Genomic DNA, 15,133 nt, shown 5'->3' on the forward strand with positions numbered 1-15,133 from the left:
AATATACTTTTCCAATGTATAAACATAGTACATACTAAAAAAAGCACATATCATTTTGGAGTAGGAATCCCTATCGTACGCGAAAGACGTGCAAGACGCAGGAATCCCTATCGTACGCGCCAGAACGCGCCACGCAGTAGCTATTACTCCGCAACAAATCATTAGCAGCGGAGTTAGTTAAGAAGAGAGAGAAAGAAGCGCCCCGTTTCTGTTTTCTGTTTTCTCTCACTAAAAGGTCAGAGGTGAAATGGACATTGCGGTTTTAGAGAGAGAGAGCGAACTCAGAAAACCAAAAAAAAAATACAGAAAAGAAGAAGAAAACGGATATTTTTAGTCTTAGGGATTTATTTATTTTTCTTTTTAAAGCTAGCAAAAAAGGAACAAAGGGTGAATTGGGTATATTTCTAGTGAGAGAGAAGAAAAACGAAAAGGGAAGAAGAGGAAGGATCTCTCTCTCTCTCTCTATTTTTCAGCTGTTTATGTGGAATAAGCAGAAGAAAAGGAAGAGGAGGAAGACGGCCTAATAGTATAAAATAAGATAAACATTACGATCATCAAACCCTAGGTAAGCACTTCAATTTTTCTTTGATTCTCTCTTAATTCCTTCATGGTTTTTCTTGCATGCTCTATTTGGTTTTAGATTTTCATCTTCCCTGTTTTTTGATGATGCATGTTTATTTACTCGTTTGCGTTTCTTCTTATTTGAAGTGATTCATCATCTGGTTGATTGAGGAATGGTAAGGTTTAGTGGTTTATTGCTTGCCTGTTAGTTCAGAATTGTAGGGCTGAACTTTCGTTTTTGTTTATTGGTTGTTTCAGTTAGGGCTTGCTGCTTTAGAATTGAGTTGTCTTGTTCTGAATCCATTTCAATTTTCTTTGTCGATTTTGAAGTTCATCCTCCCAAGAAACTGAAGAAAAGAGGTAACGACCCCGTATTGTGAATTTGATAAACAATATTTCGTCGTTTTTGGGATGATTTTCTTCATATGTGGACCACATTTTCAATATATTTTTCATTTGTTTGCTATAATTTTCTTTATCCTTTTTCATTTTTTTTTCCGCCCGTTTCTTCCTGGCTTTGTACAAATTCATCTTATTGCTTCTCATTCTTTTTGTATCTCACTATGCAATTCTTTTGATTTCAGTGCTTTGTACTAATTCATCTTGGGTGTTTGTTATTGCTTCGCATTCTTTATGTATCTCACTATGCAATTCTTTTGATTTCAGTTTGAGTACCATTTGGTCATGATCGTCTATGATGCTATTGTTTACTAATCCATATAAATCCTTCTCTCTTTCTACCGCAATTTCTATCTCTTATCTCTTATTTCTATCTGTGAGACTATGTTGATTCTGTTGAAAAGCATATTTGGATCAAATGCGACACTCGTTATGTTCACATTATATGAGAATGCCTTTTTTTTTTCCCCTTTATTTTAGATATATATTATCTTATTGAGCTTATGTTGGGAAAAAAATGAAAATTTATTATTTGACATTTTCCCATTTCTTTTGATTTAATTTCAACCCACCCCCACCCCCCCCCAAACCTAAAAAAAAAAAACGACATGATCATGAAGTGGAATTGTTGAGAGGTGTAAAATGTTAAGTAGTTGATAAGTCAGGTGTATTCTGATAAATTTCCCAAAGACAAACCTGAGAAAATGCATAGGAATTGAAAATAAGTGAAAGAAAAAATAACTTGCTGGCTATATAACTGGAAAAATCGTAAGCTTTGTTGAGCTTCAAATATGCTAGAAAGTGGCAAAGAAAACAAATTAGTGAGACTTTACCTGAAAGGAATCTTGCGAAGCAGTGAGCAATTGTAGAAGGGATCCATTGTAAAGGTGGGAAGTTTTACAGAAGGCCGAGAGACGATGGCCATGAGTTTGATTGTCATGTAAAGGTGTGAAGAAACTATACTGGAAAGAGATCAAGGTTTGAAATCCATTTGACATATCGAGTTTCTAATAGAATATTTGAACCCTGCACTTGAAAGCAGTTGCTTGGGTGGATTGTCTAAGGCAGGAGGTTTAGGCGCTCACTTACACCCCCACTTGAGAACAACCTAGACCTGGCACTCTCTGCACAGGCGTTGTGTACATGCCTGACTCAGATTTGGGTTTTAATAGTTTTTATTTATCTTTTCCCCCTTCGATATGATTTGTGGGAGTTTATATTTCTCCTGATAGAACATTCTAAATTCTTATTTTACATCTGGGAGAAGCGATTAGAAACTCGGTGAGTTTGACGCAGAATCAGCACCCTGGATTTTTGGTGACCCGGTCTCTGGTAACCCGAGTCGTGACGGTTTTTGACTGAGTTTGCCTGAGTCTGTCTGGGACTTTAGAAAGCCAGTGACTGGTCCAAGTCTTGAACTGTCAGAATTGGGACTCATTGAGTTGACTTGGACCCATCCCTGTCCTCTGTGTTTTTAGACATTGTTCACGAGGATAAAAAGCAAACAAAAATTATTTCGGATTTATTTTTAGTTTGGGAAAGGTGGGAGAGAACCCCATATTTAGGGGTTGAATGCTCACAAGGCATTTCTGTTTTGATTATCTACTACAAGTTTCCAGGTTTTTGTATTTTAGTGTTTTTGACTCTTTAGTGTTTGTATGTTCCATATGTGAATTCTGTGTCTTATGTGAAGGTTAGACATGGTCTTTGAGACATTGTTAATTTGTTAATCTTTTTGAGATATCATTTGTAATGTATCAGTTCTTGTGTAACTTCTATTTTATATCCTATTTGGATACAAAATGTATGAATTGGTCTCCGGGAGTTGACCAACAAGTATACTCTTCTTAAATTGTTTTCGTTAATGAGTTATGAGAACAATTATCTGTTGTTATATATAATTAGAAACTCTTTCTGTTGTTCTTCTAGAATTAGAAGTTCCTTGTGGATCAATCTCTTACATTGTCCATGTTAAAGCTAAAAATGATAAAGAGAGAATTTTGAATGAATTATGTGACATATTACCATTGTGCAGTGACCAAGATCTATATGTAGATGATAGATGATTAATACATGAGATTACTGTGTATGTTACGCATGCATATTTTTTATTTTTATTTTAGTTTTGTTTGTAAGTTTCCACTGCTTTGTAAAGTTAGGGGGGCGCCTGGTGCTTCTCAGGTCCTCAAACTTCTAAGAGGTGCTTGCCTTTTCTTTCTAAATATATGTTTCATTGTTAGTATCAGATGTATAATAAAGATAGGGCTCTAATCTCAAGTTTGATTCCTACAATGAAACTACCCCAAATGAAAAAACAGGATCGTAAGGATAAGAACAGGATATGACTGGATCAATGGAGAGTGGGTGATAATTATGAGTTTGTGATGCTCCTGCCAAGTTGCTGGGATGACAAGAAACTGGAAGGATGAACTAGGTATGTTGTTGAGGTTACTCAATCTGTTGACCAATGTCCGACTGCTGTGATGGTTACAGATTGGCATGAAAAAGATGAAATAATGTCATCTGTTTAGGGAGACCAGTCCTTCATCGGGATAGCATATCTGCCTCTGAAAGGAATAGGCCCTGAAATGTGCATTATGGAGATTATGCATATCATGGACATGATACATTTGCTTTGATCACCTCGGAAAATCTGCAGAAGCAATTATGTGCGTTTTCAATAGCATTTAACTATTTCAAAGACATTAGACATTCAATCTTAAGATGCACTGGTTGTGTGAATTGTGAACTAGACCATACTCTTAGGAATGTACTATTTCATGGGCCCTTAGTTTCAAAGATTCATTTGATCGCTTTTCAAGGTAGATCTCAATGGTTTTAGCTGTGAGAATCTGATGCCCTCCTGATGACCTTGAAGCAAACTCTGAATTGTAGGTTTGGTACTTTGGTTATCAAGTTTGCAGAGATCCTTCATAAATCTATTCTGAATTTTAGTCAGTAGTTAAAGTTGGTCATGGTCTACTTAATTTGTCTTGTCAAGACTGCTTTTGGGTAAATGTAAAATATAGGTGGTTCCCTTTTGGTTTGTAAACCCCTTCGATTCTTGCTATTTATAAAAATGTAAAGTAATCCTAGAATTTTGGTGTTTAAGGATGTTACCTGCTATCATGTGCAAGAATCCATCTTGGCAAGTTTGATCATATGGAATGAGCTCATCCTAAATCAAAGGGAATAATTTTGGGAAATGGAGGAAAAATATATGGGAACTTCTGTCACAATGTCATGGTCCATGGTTAATGAAGATCTTTTTCACTTGAGTGTGCAATTTGATTTTGCAGTGGTGGTGTAAACATTTTTCCATGTAGAGTGAGGCCTGAAGGGGTTGAACTGCTATTGTTATTATAAGCGGGACAACTAGCAATGACGTGTCTACCTTGGGGTAGGCCGATTCTTAGACAGCCATAGGGATGTGTCTATTTCCTGACAAATGGATTTTAATCTTTGGAGTGTTAACTTGATTTTCTTGTATTTCTCACTTGGTTGTGGAGAGATTGATCATTACAGTACTCTCAAACTGATTTAGTATGCATCTTATGATATTAGATATGCATTTGATACTTGAAGATATCCATTGGATGTGAATATCTTATGGGTTTACTGAGGTTTCCAATGTAGGAAATTCATGCACCATTTGGTTTCTTGTTGTAGTTGGATAAACGCCCCAGTTTCTCTTCTTAGCGTAGACTGGGTTATCGAAATGGTCGTATTGAATCGGAATGGTGTGGATTTAGTTAGTTGCTCCATTGCACTTTGCGAATGGCATCCGTTTGGATAGCAAAGGTGGTTAGGGCTTAAAAGCCCTTCTCGTGCCAGGTATCTCCATTACATTTACCCACTCCTCTCCCCCATTTTATTAATCACACTATGCTTGTAGATGCATCTATAATTTTTCTTCATGAGTAGATGGTTTATTAATTAATTTTCATTTGAGAACTGCGGGGAATTTGATATGCAGGAAGCTGGTGTTTTGATATATCTTCCAGTTGTGGCACCATCATTACCACAATTATTTTGTTTTTGACATAAGATTTCTAGACTTCTCCGAATTACCCATGTTTGGGAAGGAGCTTCCTCTCTCAAAGTTTTCAACTTCTGAGTACGATCCAGACATGGGTTGTTGTAGCTGCTTTGGTTTCTTGAGGAAGCCCTATGATAAGTCAGTGAAGCCTGCACATGGATTTGGTAATCATTTCTCTCAAGAATATTTGTTGACAGATGATCTGGAGGATGTTGATGGTGTTTCTTATAAAGTAGGGGCTGACTTTTTCCACGCAAGTGCCAGTGGCTTGCGGCGGTGTAATAATAACTCCGAAGAGACTTCCATATTTGCTTTGCCAGATGGAATAATATGTAGGGAAACTCCTGTCAAGGCGACTCACCATGTTACTCGTGCAGAGGTAAGTTGCTAGGAATAATCTCAGAAGTCCTCTGTTCTCTAGATTTTGGTTTTTGTTTCATAATTTTCAGTGTATTCTAGCTGTATGTATATGGATAGAATACTCTTCGTAATTCTATCCGTACGAGTAAATGGAACTTTTCATTATTCTATCTGTATGTATATTGATAGAATACTCTTCGTAATTCTATCTGTATGAGTTAATGAAAAATATTACTCTTTCTGCATATTATGGCAATTTATTTATTTATTCTAGGAAATTTGCTTATTGCACAGATGATATTGATTAAGCTTTCATGAATAACGTGGTTATGCTTCCTTTGAATTGCTATCATATTTTTGCTAGTAATATCTCTTTGAAATGAACAGAACTATAGCTGTCCCAAGAATTAACTGAGCTCCCAAATTGCCTGAAACGGCTATTTCCCTGGGTTTCCCGAACTTGTTATTTTTTATTTTTTCAATCAATGGGTTTCCCAAGGACTGTATGTACCAAAATGAATGTATGCATATTGCCTTCCTCTTTTGAGCTCTCAGTTATCCAAACCTTCAGTTAAGTCAAGGGATTTGGCATGGGCTCTGGTTAGCCCCTAGCCATGATAGTAAAACACATCATCTTTTTGTGGTGTCACAAGCTTACCACTTGTGGTTTATCCTCAACTGGATTTAAGAAATTGAATACTTGCTCTTATGCATATATTATTGTTGCTGAAAGAAAATCATTTCTGGACTTCGTAAATAGCAAATCATGTGAGTAGTAATTTCTGGACTCTGTACTCTTGCAGGATGATAATGGAAATAAGATGATTAATGAATATGTTCGGGAGTTTAAGATTGGTTCTGGCAGTTATGGTAAAGTGGTAAGATTATTGCTTTAATAGTTCACATTGCTGCTAGTACAAGCATGAAAATGGTGAAGCACATAACTGTTATTCTATTTGAGCAGGTGTTGTATCAAAGTAGTATTGATGGAAAGCGGTATGCTATCAAGGTCAGTGTTTGTTCCTTTCCCATTTGGAGGTGATGGACAAAGTTAAAATAATTTTATTTTATTTATTATCTCGTTTGGATAGTCCGATTTGTTGTGGTTGAAGCTATCTCTTATTATTTTTAAAGGGCATCTTGAGTGATTTGTGAATCATATGCTATTTTTCTTTTTTTTTTTTTTTATCTTCCTTTGGGTTGACCATCTTGGTAAAACTATCTTTCAGGATTACATGCATCTCATTCATTTTGGTTTCTTCTGATTTGTTATTGTCTAAAATTTTTTTCTCCCGAGGTGGTTGATTTTCAGCTGAAAACATCACGGCCTATGCACAGGATTTTATTTCAGATATCTAGACAATCAAAATGATTTATCTATCCTGGTCAGTCGTTTAGCTGAAAGAAAGCATTTAATCATGATCAGCCTCTCATGGATATATCTATAGCGTAGGCGGTTATAATACTTGGCCTTTTATTCGTGTATATGATGCTTCTATGTGCAAAACAGACATTCAAAATTGCATTCGTATCTCGGTAAAATGTCTATCTTAGGCTATTATTTGAAATCTCCTGTGTGTTTGTTTTTGCAGGCTTTCCACAAGTCTCGATTATCAAAATTGCGTGTAGCCCCTTCTGAAACTGCCATGACGGATGTTCTTAGGGAGGTGTGTTTGCTGCATTGTTATGTTTGGTTTCACACTGCATGAAATTTGATACTTCGGTGGATCTAGTTAATTATCTTGATTTGTTTGTCATGGGTGTTAAGGATCCCAATGATTTTAAGATTGGTTAGTGCGGGCTCGTTTTGAAGAGTTCACAGAATATGCTTTGATACGGGACATAAAGAAAAGAAAATGACACTCGTCTCAGTATTCCCGTATAAAGAAGAGAAAATGACACTCCTCTCAGTATTCTGGCCTTCTATTTTTCTCTATATTCACTTCTGTTATTATCTTTGGCAAGAGAATGGAATGATCCATTTCACTTTATCAAGTTATGGACTCCTTGATGTTTGCAGAAACTCTTTTATTGGAATTATAGAATACATCATCCATAATAATAGCTGAATGATATAAGCATCCAGGTCACCTGGATTGCGCTGGCTTATTTATTTCAAAGGTGTGCTTGTCATGGGAAGCTTTTCTGTGGTTTGCATCATACTGATTCTCTTTGGATCTTTAAGCTAAATGGTTTTAAATGGCTTTAATCCTCTAACATACTGTGTTATTGTGGGTGAGAATTTGGAAATCTTGTCTATTAATCTCCCCAAAAAGAGAAGGAAGTGTTGGAAGTCTCTTAGGTTTAGATGTTTAATTATCAACAACGCTATCTTTTTACAAGCTGCCAATTAATATCAATCTAACTCTCATTCCAAGGTTTATTATACTTTAAATGACCGCCTATAAAAGGAGGGATAGTTTTTGGATTTAATTGTTAATACTTGAGTAACTGTCCTATTTTAGGATTTAGAGAAATTGAAAAGAGACCCAAAGATCTAGTTTAGTACCTGAGTGTAAAATCATTTAAATTTTTTTAGAAACCCAATAATACCTTCATGGGTTCCTAAAGAAATGGACACATCATATTCAATGAAGGGCATGATGTCATACTTGGAGGAGTGGATGACTTGGACATGGGGCAGTCGATTGAGTTGCTGAATCTGACACAAGCCAGGAAAGTTGTGGATGAGGCTTAAAGTGACTAGCATTCAACCCATGCGATGCATGGGAGGTAGATAGAAGAAGCCAAATATTGATACTGGTACGGCCTTTAAGGCAAAACTCATCCCTGTTCAATTTCAGGTCATAAAAAAACAAAATTTTGCCTTTCACTCAAAAGAAGTTGCTGAGTCAACTCGACTTATCCCGTAACTTTTATTCATAAATAAAAGACTCAGGATATGGCCTAGTACATCGTACTATATAATAATTATTGTTGTTTTGACACAAATTTCATATTCTGATGTGATAAGAATGCTACTCTGAAATAGTGACAAGCTGGGTTCATATGGCATTATGAACATTTTATATTTTTTTTGCAAATCTTCACAATATTTGGAAAACTCATCCAAGTTTTTCTGGGTTGACTGTTTAACGTGGCGTGCCAACTTGGTCTTGGCACTGCTGAGTCAGTATATATAGGAATCTAACCTTAACAACCCTTCAAAATACAAAGGTTAATGTTAGAATCAGTTGTGAAGGATGGATTTACCAAATATGTGGTTTTCTTTACTGAGAAATTACTTTTTATGGGTAGCTTGTCATTAAGCAAGGGTACATGTACAATACATACTTTTTGTCTTCACCCAACACAACCAATTTTAGAAAAAATTACAAACACCCCATCCTCCAATTGCAAAATTCGCCGGCCCTAACAAAATCATGTTAAGGAAATTTTCTTAACCGCTTGTTTTGCACACACATTTTCTACACCTTTGCGAATATGTTTTTGAAAAAAATTGACAAAAAACCCTAAAAAATGGTTCTTTGAGGAGAGAGAAAATATGTTCAACGCTAACCACCCATTTTGATGCTTTGTCAAATCTGAAGTTGGATGAGCTCCAAAATAGTTGTTTTTTTTTTTTTTTTTCTGGTTGTTGAAATTGTTCATCTTGTGCTTTTAAGACCATTCCCAAGATTTGGCATCAAACGATCCCGTTAGGTGGGATTTTAGAGGGTGGCGAAGCGTGGATGCACACGTATGTTTATATATATACTGTATGTATGTATGAATGCATGTAGAGAGCATCAGAGTGAGTCGATTTAGAAAATTGGGCAGTGAGATAAAGAATAAGATAGAAAGAGGGAGGGAGGAAGGGTTGTGGGGGGTGGGAAGGTATGGGTGGATGGAAGAAGGGGGTGTTGAGATTAGCATATTTTAGGGAAACAAGGATAAACTTTAATATATTTTAGAAATAAGATATCATTCTGGCTCTTAAGATGCTCCAACATAGATATGGAGGGCAGGGATGCGAATTTGTATTTATCAAAACCCAGGGAATATATATGGTTTATGTATCCTATTTAACACAATGAGAAGCATATATTATGGCTTTTGTATAGGCTTGAGGTTTCTGATTCATTATCCAATGAAAAAAGACTCACTATGAACAGATAGGAAGGAAGGAATGGATAGACGATGCAGTTAATTGGAGAGGAACCAAGCTTTTAAATTTCGACCAATAGAGTTTTTGACATGACAGGTGTATCCTTGCTATTAATTACATAATTAATATTGCTAAGTTTTTAACGTGAAGCCTTATATCACGAAGCAGCCCGAAAATGTTAATTGTTAATCATCTTGAAAGCTTGTGATACATGGAAAGGAGAAACGCTATAGGTAGAAAGAGAGTCCGACTGACAGCTCCTAAGCAGGGGTATTTTGGGAACAAAATCTGATGCATGCTCCACCCGCTGACAAACCAGTACTAAGGGCCTGTTTGGGTGGAGCATCTTACTTCTAGTAACTCTACAGTGCTATTATACTATTTGAAAGAGAAAACCAGGAGCTTGGTCTGCTCTTGCAATTTAAGAATTCCCAGATTTCATCGTCCTGTTTACCATAGAATCCCCTGCTATGGGCACTAATTTTAAATGTTGACAAGCTCTCTTTCGTTAATTGGAAGTAAAAGTGAGGGAGCGGTGGACTTACAGAAATGTGCAAACATGCCCGATATAGGATAGATTTGAGACACATGACAAATAGAGGATTACTAGGAAACTTGCTAGTTGACTCATGGTGTTTTTTATTTCTAAATGAAAATCTTGGTAGTCTACAGGACCAATAGATAGAATCCCTTTTGCATTCTATTTTAAAGCCTTTTTGCGGCAGTTACTGCTGGAACGTGGCTAGGAGATTGATGCTTTGTACTTTATTTCAGGTATTAATCATGAAAATGCTGGGCCATCCTAACATTGTTAATCTTATTGAGGTCATTGATGACCCAGACACAGATTACTTCTACATGGGTACTATCAATTCTCTAGCATATTTTCCTTGAAGCTACCTCAGAATTTCTTATTGATTTATTGCTTCATTGTGAACTTTCTTGGTGTCCTTATGTCTTCTTTTTCTTTGCGAGTGTCATTTTTTTTTCTATTTATATTTTTGATTGTTGCTTTTTTAGTTCTCGAGTATGTGGAAGGCAAGTGGATATGTGAGGGATCTGGTCCACCTGGTGGAATTGGGGAGACTACTTCAAGAAGATATTTCCGGGATGTAGTTGCAGGGCTCATGTATCTGCATGCCCATGTGAGTTGGGGTGTATTTATGGTACCTCTATGTGTGTGTTCTTGTGTTTATATCTGTTACTTTTATATGATAAGTATTTTGTTATTATAATTATAAATATTGATCTCCTCTCACAAACACAAAAGGAAAAAGTTTTTATAAGGTTGCAACCTTATATGTAGAACTACGGATGCACCTCAAGAATCCATCGGAAAAGGTAGTTTTAATGTTGAAAACCTTTAATTGATCATCTCGACATCGAGATGTATGACCATGAAAAATAAAAAGATTTTAAGTCTCAGAAATAGTGCATTTTACAACATACACTGTCCATTTTCAAGATTTCCATATGTTTATAGATCTACTTGATTTTAACGATTTTTGAAATTTAAAATTTTATAATTAGATATAAAAGTAAATTTTGAGATAATCCTAAGAACATTTTACATCAAAATTATATACCATGATAAAATTTGAAGGTGCACCTTACCTCTACAGCTACGGATGCATCCGTATGCTAACTGCACCCAACACAAAATGATTGTAGAAAAGGCGTAAAGGGAAAAGCTACATGATACTGTGTTAGTTTTGCATTCTATAAGTGTAATCCTACTTGAACTCTTCAAATAGAAAAACAACCTAGTTTTGTGCTGATGTTTCCTAACTGTGCATTGGGCATGCTTCTATAAATGCAGGTTTCCATTTTCTTGTTTTGATTGTTTTGCAGCTGTTGTTATTTGCTAGTTTCCTATTTGAACTTTTGAAGAGAAAGACCTGGCATTTCTAAACTTGTGTTCATGCATTACTACATGCATTACTAAGGGCCAGATTGGATGGATAATACTTGATATATTTCAGTTCCTCGGACCCTCTTGCTTGAGATAAGTGGGAAAGAGTGTTTTTTTTTTTCACTATTTGAGTGGGGCAGAGGTAACGGCCCTTTCCGCAAAAGCAGGCAGAGGCTTGGGACTTACTCTTGATTAGCTCGAGCGGACCAAATGTCCTCTTTACTGCTTCAAGCGAGCAGGGCAGAGTATCTAAAATATATCTAGTGGTCTGTCCAAACCAGGCCTAAATCAATGCACTTGATTGCTGTTACATCGTTGTACACATCAATGCCTATTACTTTGTGTCAATCGGTTTTGTCATAAGAAGATCATGATGTACGGCATTGTCATTTTTCATTATTTTAATTCCAATGTGTTCGGTACAATAATAAAAATATTTAAAAGCATTAGTTTATTTAAATTTTTTATTATTAATACGAGTGGTTGACTTATACTTATATATTTAAATCAAATTAAATGCATTGGTCATGCCTTAACTAGTCGTTTTGATGGACAGAATATTGTGCATGGGGACATTAAACCTGAAAACCTCTTGGTCACAAGTAATGGCAGGGTGAAGATTTGTGACTTCAGTGTTAGTCGCATCTTTGAGGTAAAATATGGCTATTCTACTTAATCTATAAGGCTTATTGCTATAAATATTGTTTTTAACCAATAAAAAATGAATTTTTACTTCCTTGAATGTTAAGCTTCACAGGCCATTTCTGTACGTGAAAATGTGATTATATTTCTTGATTCTCTGCTAATGGACATTCTATCAATTTCATTTAGAGGTTTCAGAATGGTAACTATATTTTCAATTGTGCATACTTAGAATGGTCCTGATTGTTTGTCTTTGAATTTATCGTGTGATTACTCCTTGAGATTGGTTCTCTTTTGTTGGGTTGAGTCAAAGGTGCGGCTGCGGTTTTGACAAGATTTAAAAATGAAGAGGCTGACGTGATTATGAAGTGTATCTAGACAAAGCTTAGGCCAGTTATGGAACCAGTTGTTAGTATGGATATTAAAGGATTAATTTCATAGTGACATCAAGATCATTACATCAATTATAAGTATATATAATTGGTCATTACATCAATTATAAGTATATATAATGCCAATTATCTCCCCCCAAAAAAAAAAATCCAGAGCAATATTGGTAGAATAAATTTACGTTATAGAATGACAAGATTCATGGTATAACGGTTGGCATTTTTCTTAATTCTCACAGATGAAATTTTTTTTTCATTAAAAATGGTCCTGAGAAATGTGACCAAACAAAAAGGTGCATTGTTTCAGCTCTCATTTCCATTCATGTTTGTAGGATGACAATGACGAGCTAAGAAGATCTCCAGGAACACCTGTCTTTACTGCACCCGAATGTTGCTTAGGTAACGCACAGAGACCAGCTCTATTTATATGAGAGAAATGTCTTCTGCAGATTGATATTTGATATTCCTATTCCTATTCTGACCTATTATGAACAGGCTTGACATACCATGGCAAAGCTGCTGATGTATGGGCTCTTGGTGTCACATTGTATTGTATGACATTTGGGTGCTATCCTTTCCTTGGAGACACTTTACAAGATACATATGATAGGGTATGACTGATTTTGGGGAAATAGTGTTTTGTATTTTGGTGCTTTTGTTTTACTGAGGCTTATATGTAAATATAGCATGAGCAGCCTATACATATTTGCTTCTTTTTTTTTCTCGTCTTTCATTTTATTGATACAATCTGTTCAGATTGTCAATAATCCATTGCATCTACCGGAGGATATGGATCCTGAGCTTAAAGACTTACTTGAAGGATTGCTCTGCAAAGGCAAGTATTGTTCTCTTTGAAATAGTTCATTCACGATTTGTTCTCTCTCTCTCTTAGTGAGAGCATGTGCATGCGTGCGCTCACGCAAATTGATTTTTGCTTTGTTATGCTACAGACCCAAAGCAAAGATTTACTTTAGATGCCATAGTGGAGCATCCCTGGGTGGTTAGAGGATACGGCCCAATTCCTCGAGATTCTTGTAGGTGCCAGCGTGGTAGCCAGCACAAGGATGTCCCCAGCCAAGCTGAGCCAGATCCCAATGCAACCACAGATTCTACTAAACAAGCATAACCGTTTATTTCGAGAGGTTTAATACTTTTCCCATTTCCTTTTCTTTCTTATTTGTAGAAGTGAGCAAATGGGGGTGTTTTTTAGATGTGGGGTGTAAGTTGTTGTTATATTTGAATCTGCTTGTGAGGCTTGGTTATTCCTTTTGAGACTTTTTGAGTCACATTAATGTTATAAGTGGATGAAAGTGGTTTTAAGTAAAAGAAAAATGTATAGTCTCTAGAAAGATAAAAGTTTCTTCAGTCAAAGATGTGGTTGGTTGTTCAGTTCTTTAATTGGGAGCTGTATTGTTTGTTTCTTTTGGTTTTTACTATATTTGCTTCCCTTAGCCATGCTCGAAACTCGATTTAAAAAATTATAATCAGGCCCGACTCAGCTGTGGTCCGTTTTTATATTCTCCTAGTCAGACCTGGCTACAGAAAAGAAGGAAAAAGAAAAAATAGAAAACCTGTAGAATGGGCCAATTCTGGGGATTTTCCAGCTGTGAATGTCCATTTCCGGTTCTGATCCATTTGGCCAATTTTGATTCGGATTGGCCATTTTTGGATCACTGGTTGAAACCATTATAAATTTGCTGAAAAGTAACGCATGTTATCCCTGCTTTTATGGAGGAGAATAAAAAATTGAGGTGGAGGTTTTACTTTGGTTATTCTCTTACTGTTAACTTTCTCTCCTATTGGGAAGGGAGGTCATCTTTTGTGTGAAAAGCCTTGAAGCTTTGGATTCTGCTTCTTGAAAGAATAACCAACTCAAACCTCCCTCCCTTCCCTTGTGGTCCCTTTCTCTTTCTCAACCCAGTTCTCTCTCTCTCTCTCTCTCTCTATAACATGGATGGATGGGAGAGAGAGAGAAAGAGAGAGAGAGGGAGGGGTAACATGGCTTAGATGTGTTGGGAAAGACGAGGAGAGGATGCCTACCTGACCTCTTAACTCACCCCCATATTTGAGTGTAAGACACATTCCCAATAAGGAAATGGAAATTCCAACCAACCTATCCCTAATAAATAGAGAGAGAGAGAGAGAGAGAGAGAGAGAGAGAGAGAGAGAGAGAGTCACGAATGGGGCGTGACTTGCATTGAAGAAAACCATGGTAACTGCCTTCCCACCTACACGTCTTTAACATTGTGCCTAACCAAATAAATTTCACACCCATATGCTATTTGTGTGTGTGAGAGAAAGTATGTATAGGAAAAACTATTTTCAACTGTCTTTTAAGAGAATCTTTTGATTTGAACAGAGACAGTCTTTTGAACGTACGTTGTTTGTGTAATATCGGCCAGTTCCAATTTTGGTTATGGTTATCCAGCTGAATATTTTAAAAAAATTATATAAAATCTCAAAAAATAAGGATTTTTTTTTAATGTTTTTTTTTTTATATATCATTTTGGCAAATATTGACAATGAATATTTATTTTTACATTTTTCCGTCTTATTTGAAAAATATTTTTGGGCACAAATCGATTTTTAAAAATTTAGTTATTTAATTAATTGTCAATTCCATTTGGACGTGATTTGTTTAATCACTCTTTTCAGATTTTTTTTTGCATTTTGTTTTAGCTTTTTAATGCTTTTCTTGGCCACTAGGGACTTAAACAAGTCAG

General features: G+C 36.0%; 1 protein-coding gene across 2 annotated transcripts; it reads left to right on the forward strand.

Moving 5' to 3' along the window:
* The first annotated feature begins 385 nt into the window (after positions 1-385).
* On the forward strand, positions 386-13,781 carry LOC18444257 (serine/threonine-protein kinase GRIK1). 2 transcript variants are annotated; one of them, XM_020673632.2, is made up of 14 exons: positions 386-565; positions 820-921; positions 4,630-4,794; positions 4,937-5,378; positions 6,163-6,237; positions 6,324-6,368; positions 6,952-7,026; positions 10,242-10,329; positions 10,488-10,612; positions 11,936-12,031; positions 12,743-12,809; positions 12,906-13,021; positions 13,167-13,245; positions 13,361-13,781. In XM_020673632.2, the coding sequence occupies exons 4-14, from the start codon at positions 5,034-5,036 to the stop codon at positions 13,534-13,536; spliced, it is 1,287 nt and encodes a 428-aa protein (XP_020529291.1). In that variant the 5' UTR covers positions 386-565; positions 820-921; positions 4,630-4,794; positions 4,937-5,033; the 3' UTR covers positions 13,537-13,781. The 2 variants fall into 2 exon arrangements, with proteins under 2 accessions (XP_020529291.1, XP_011627099.1); XM_011628797.3 differs by lacking the exon at positions 820-921.
* The last annotated feature ends 1,352 nt before the right edge of the window (positions 13,782-15,133 follow it).

The sequence above is a fragment of the Amborella trichopoda genome, chromosome 7, assembly GCF_054954075.1.
Source record: "Amborella trichopoda isolate Santa Cruz 75 chromosome 7, AtrichopodaSantaCruz75HAP2 v2.0, whole genome shotgun sequence".
NCBI classification, from domain to species: Eukaryota; Viridiplantae; Streptophyta; class Magnoliopsida; order Amborellales; family Amborellaceae; genus Amborella; species Amborella trichopoda.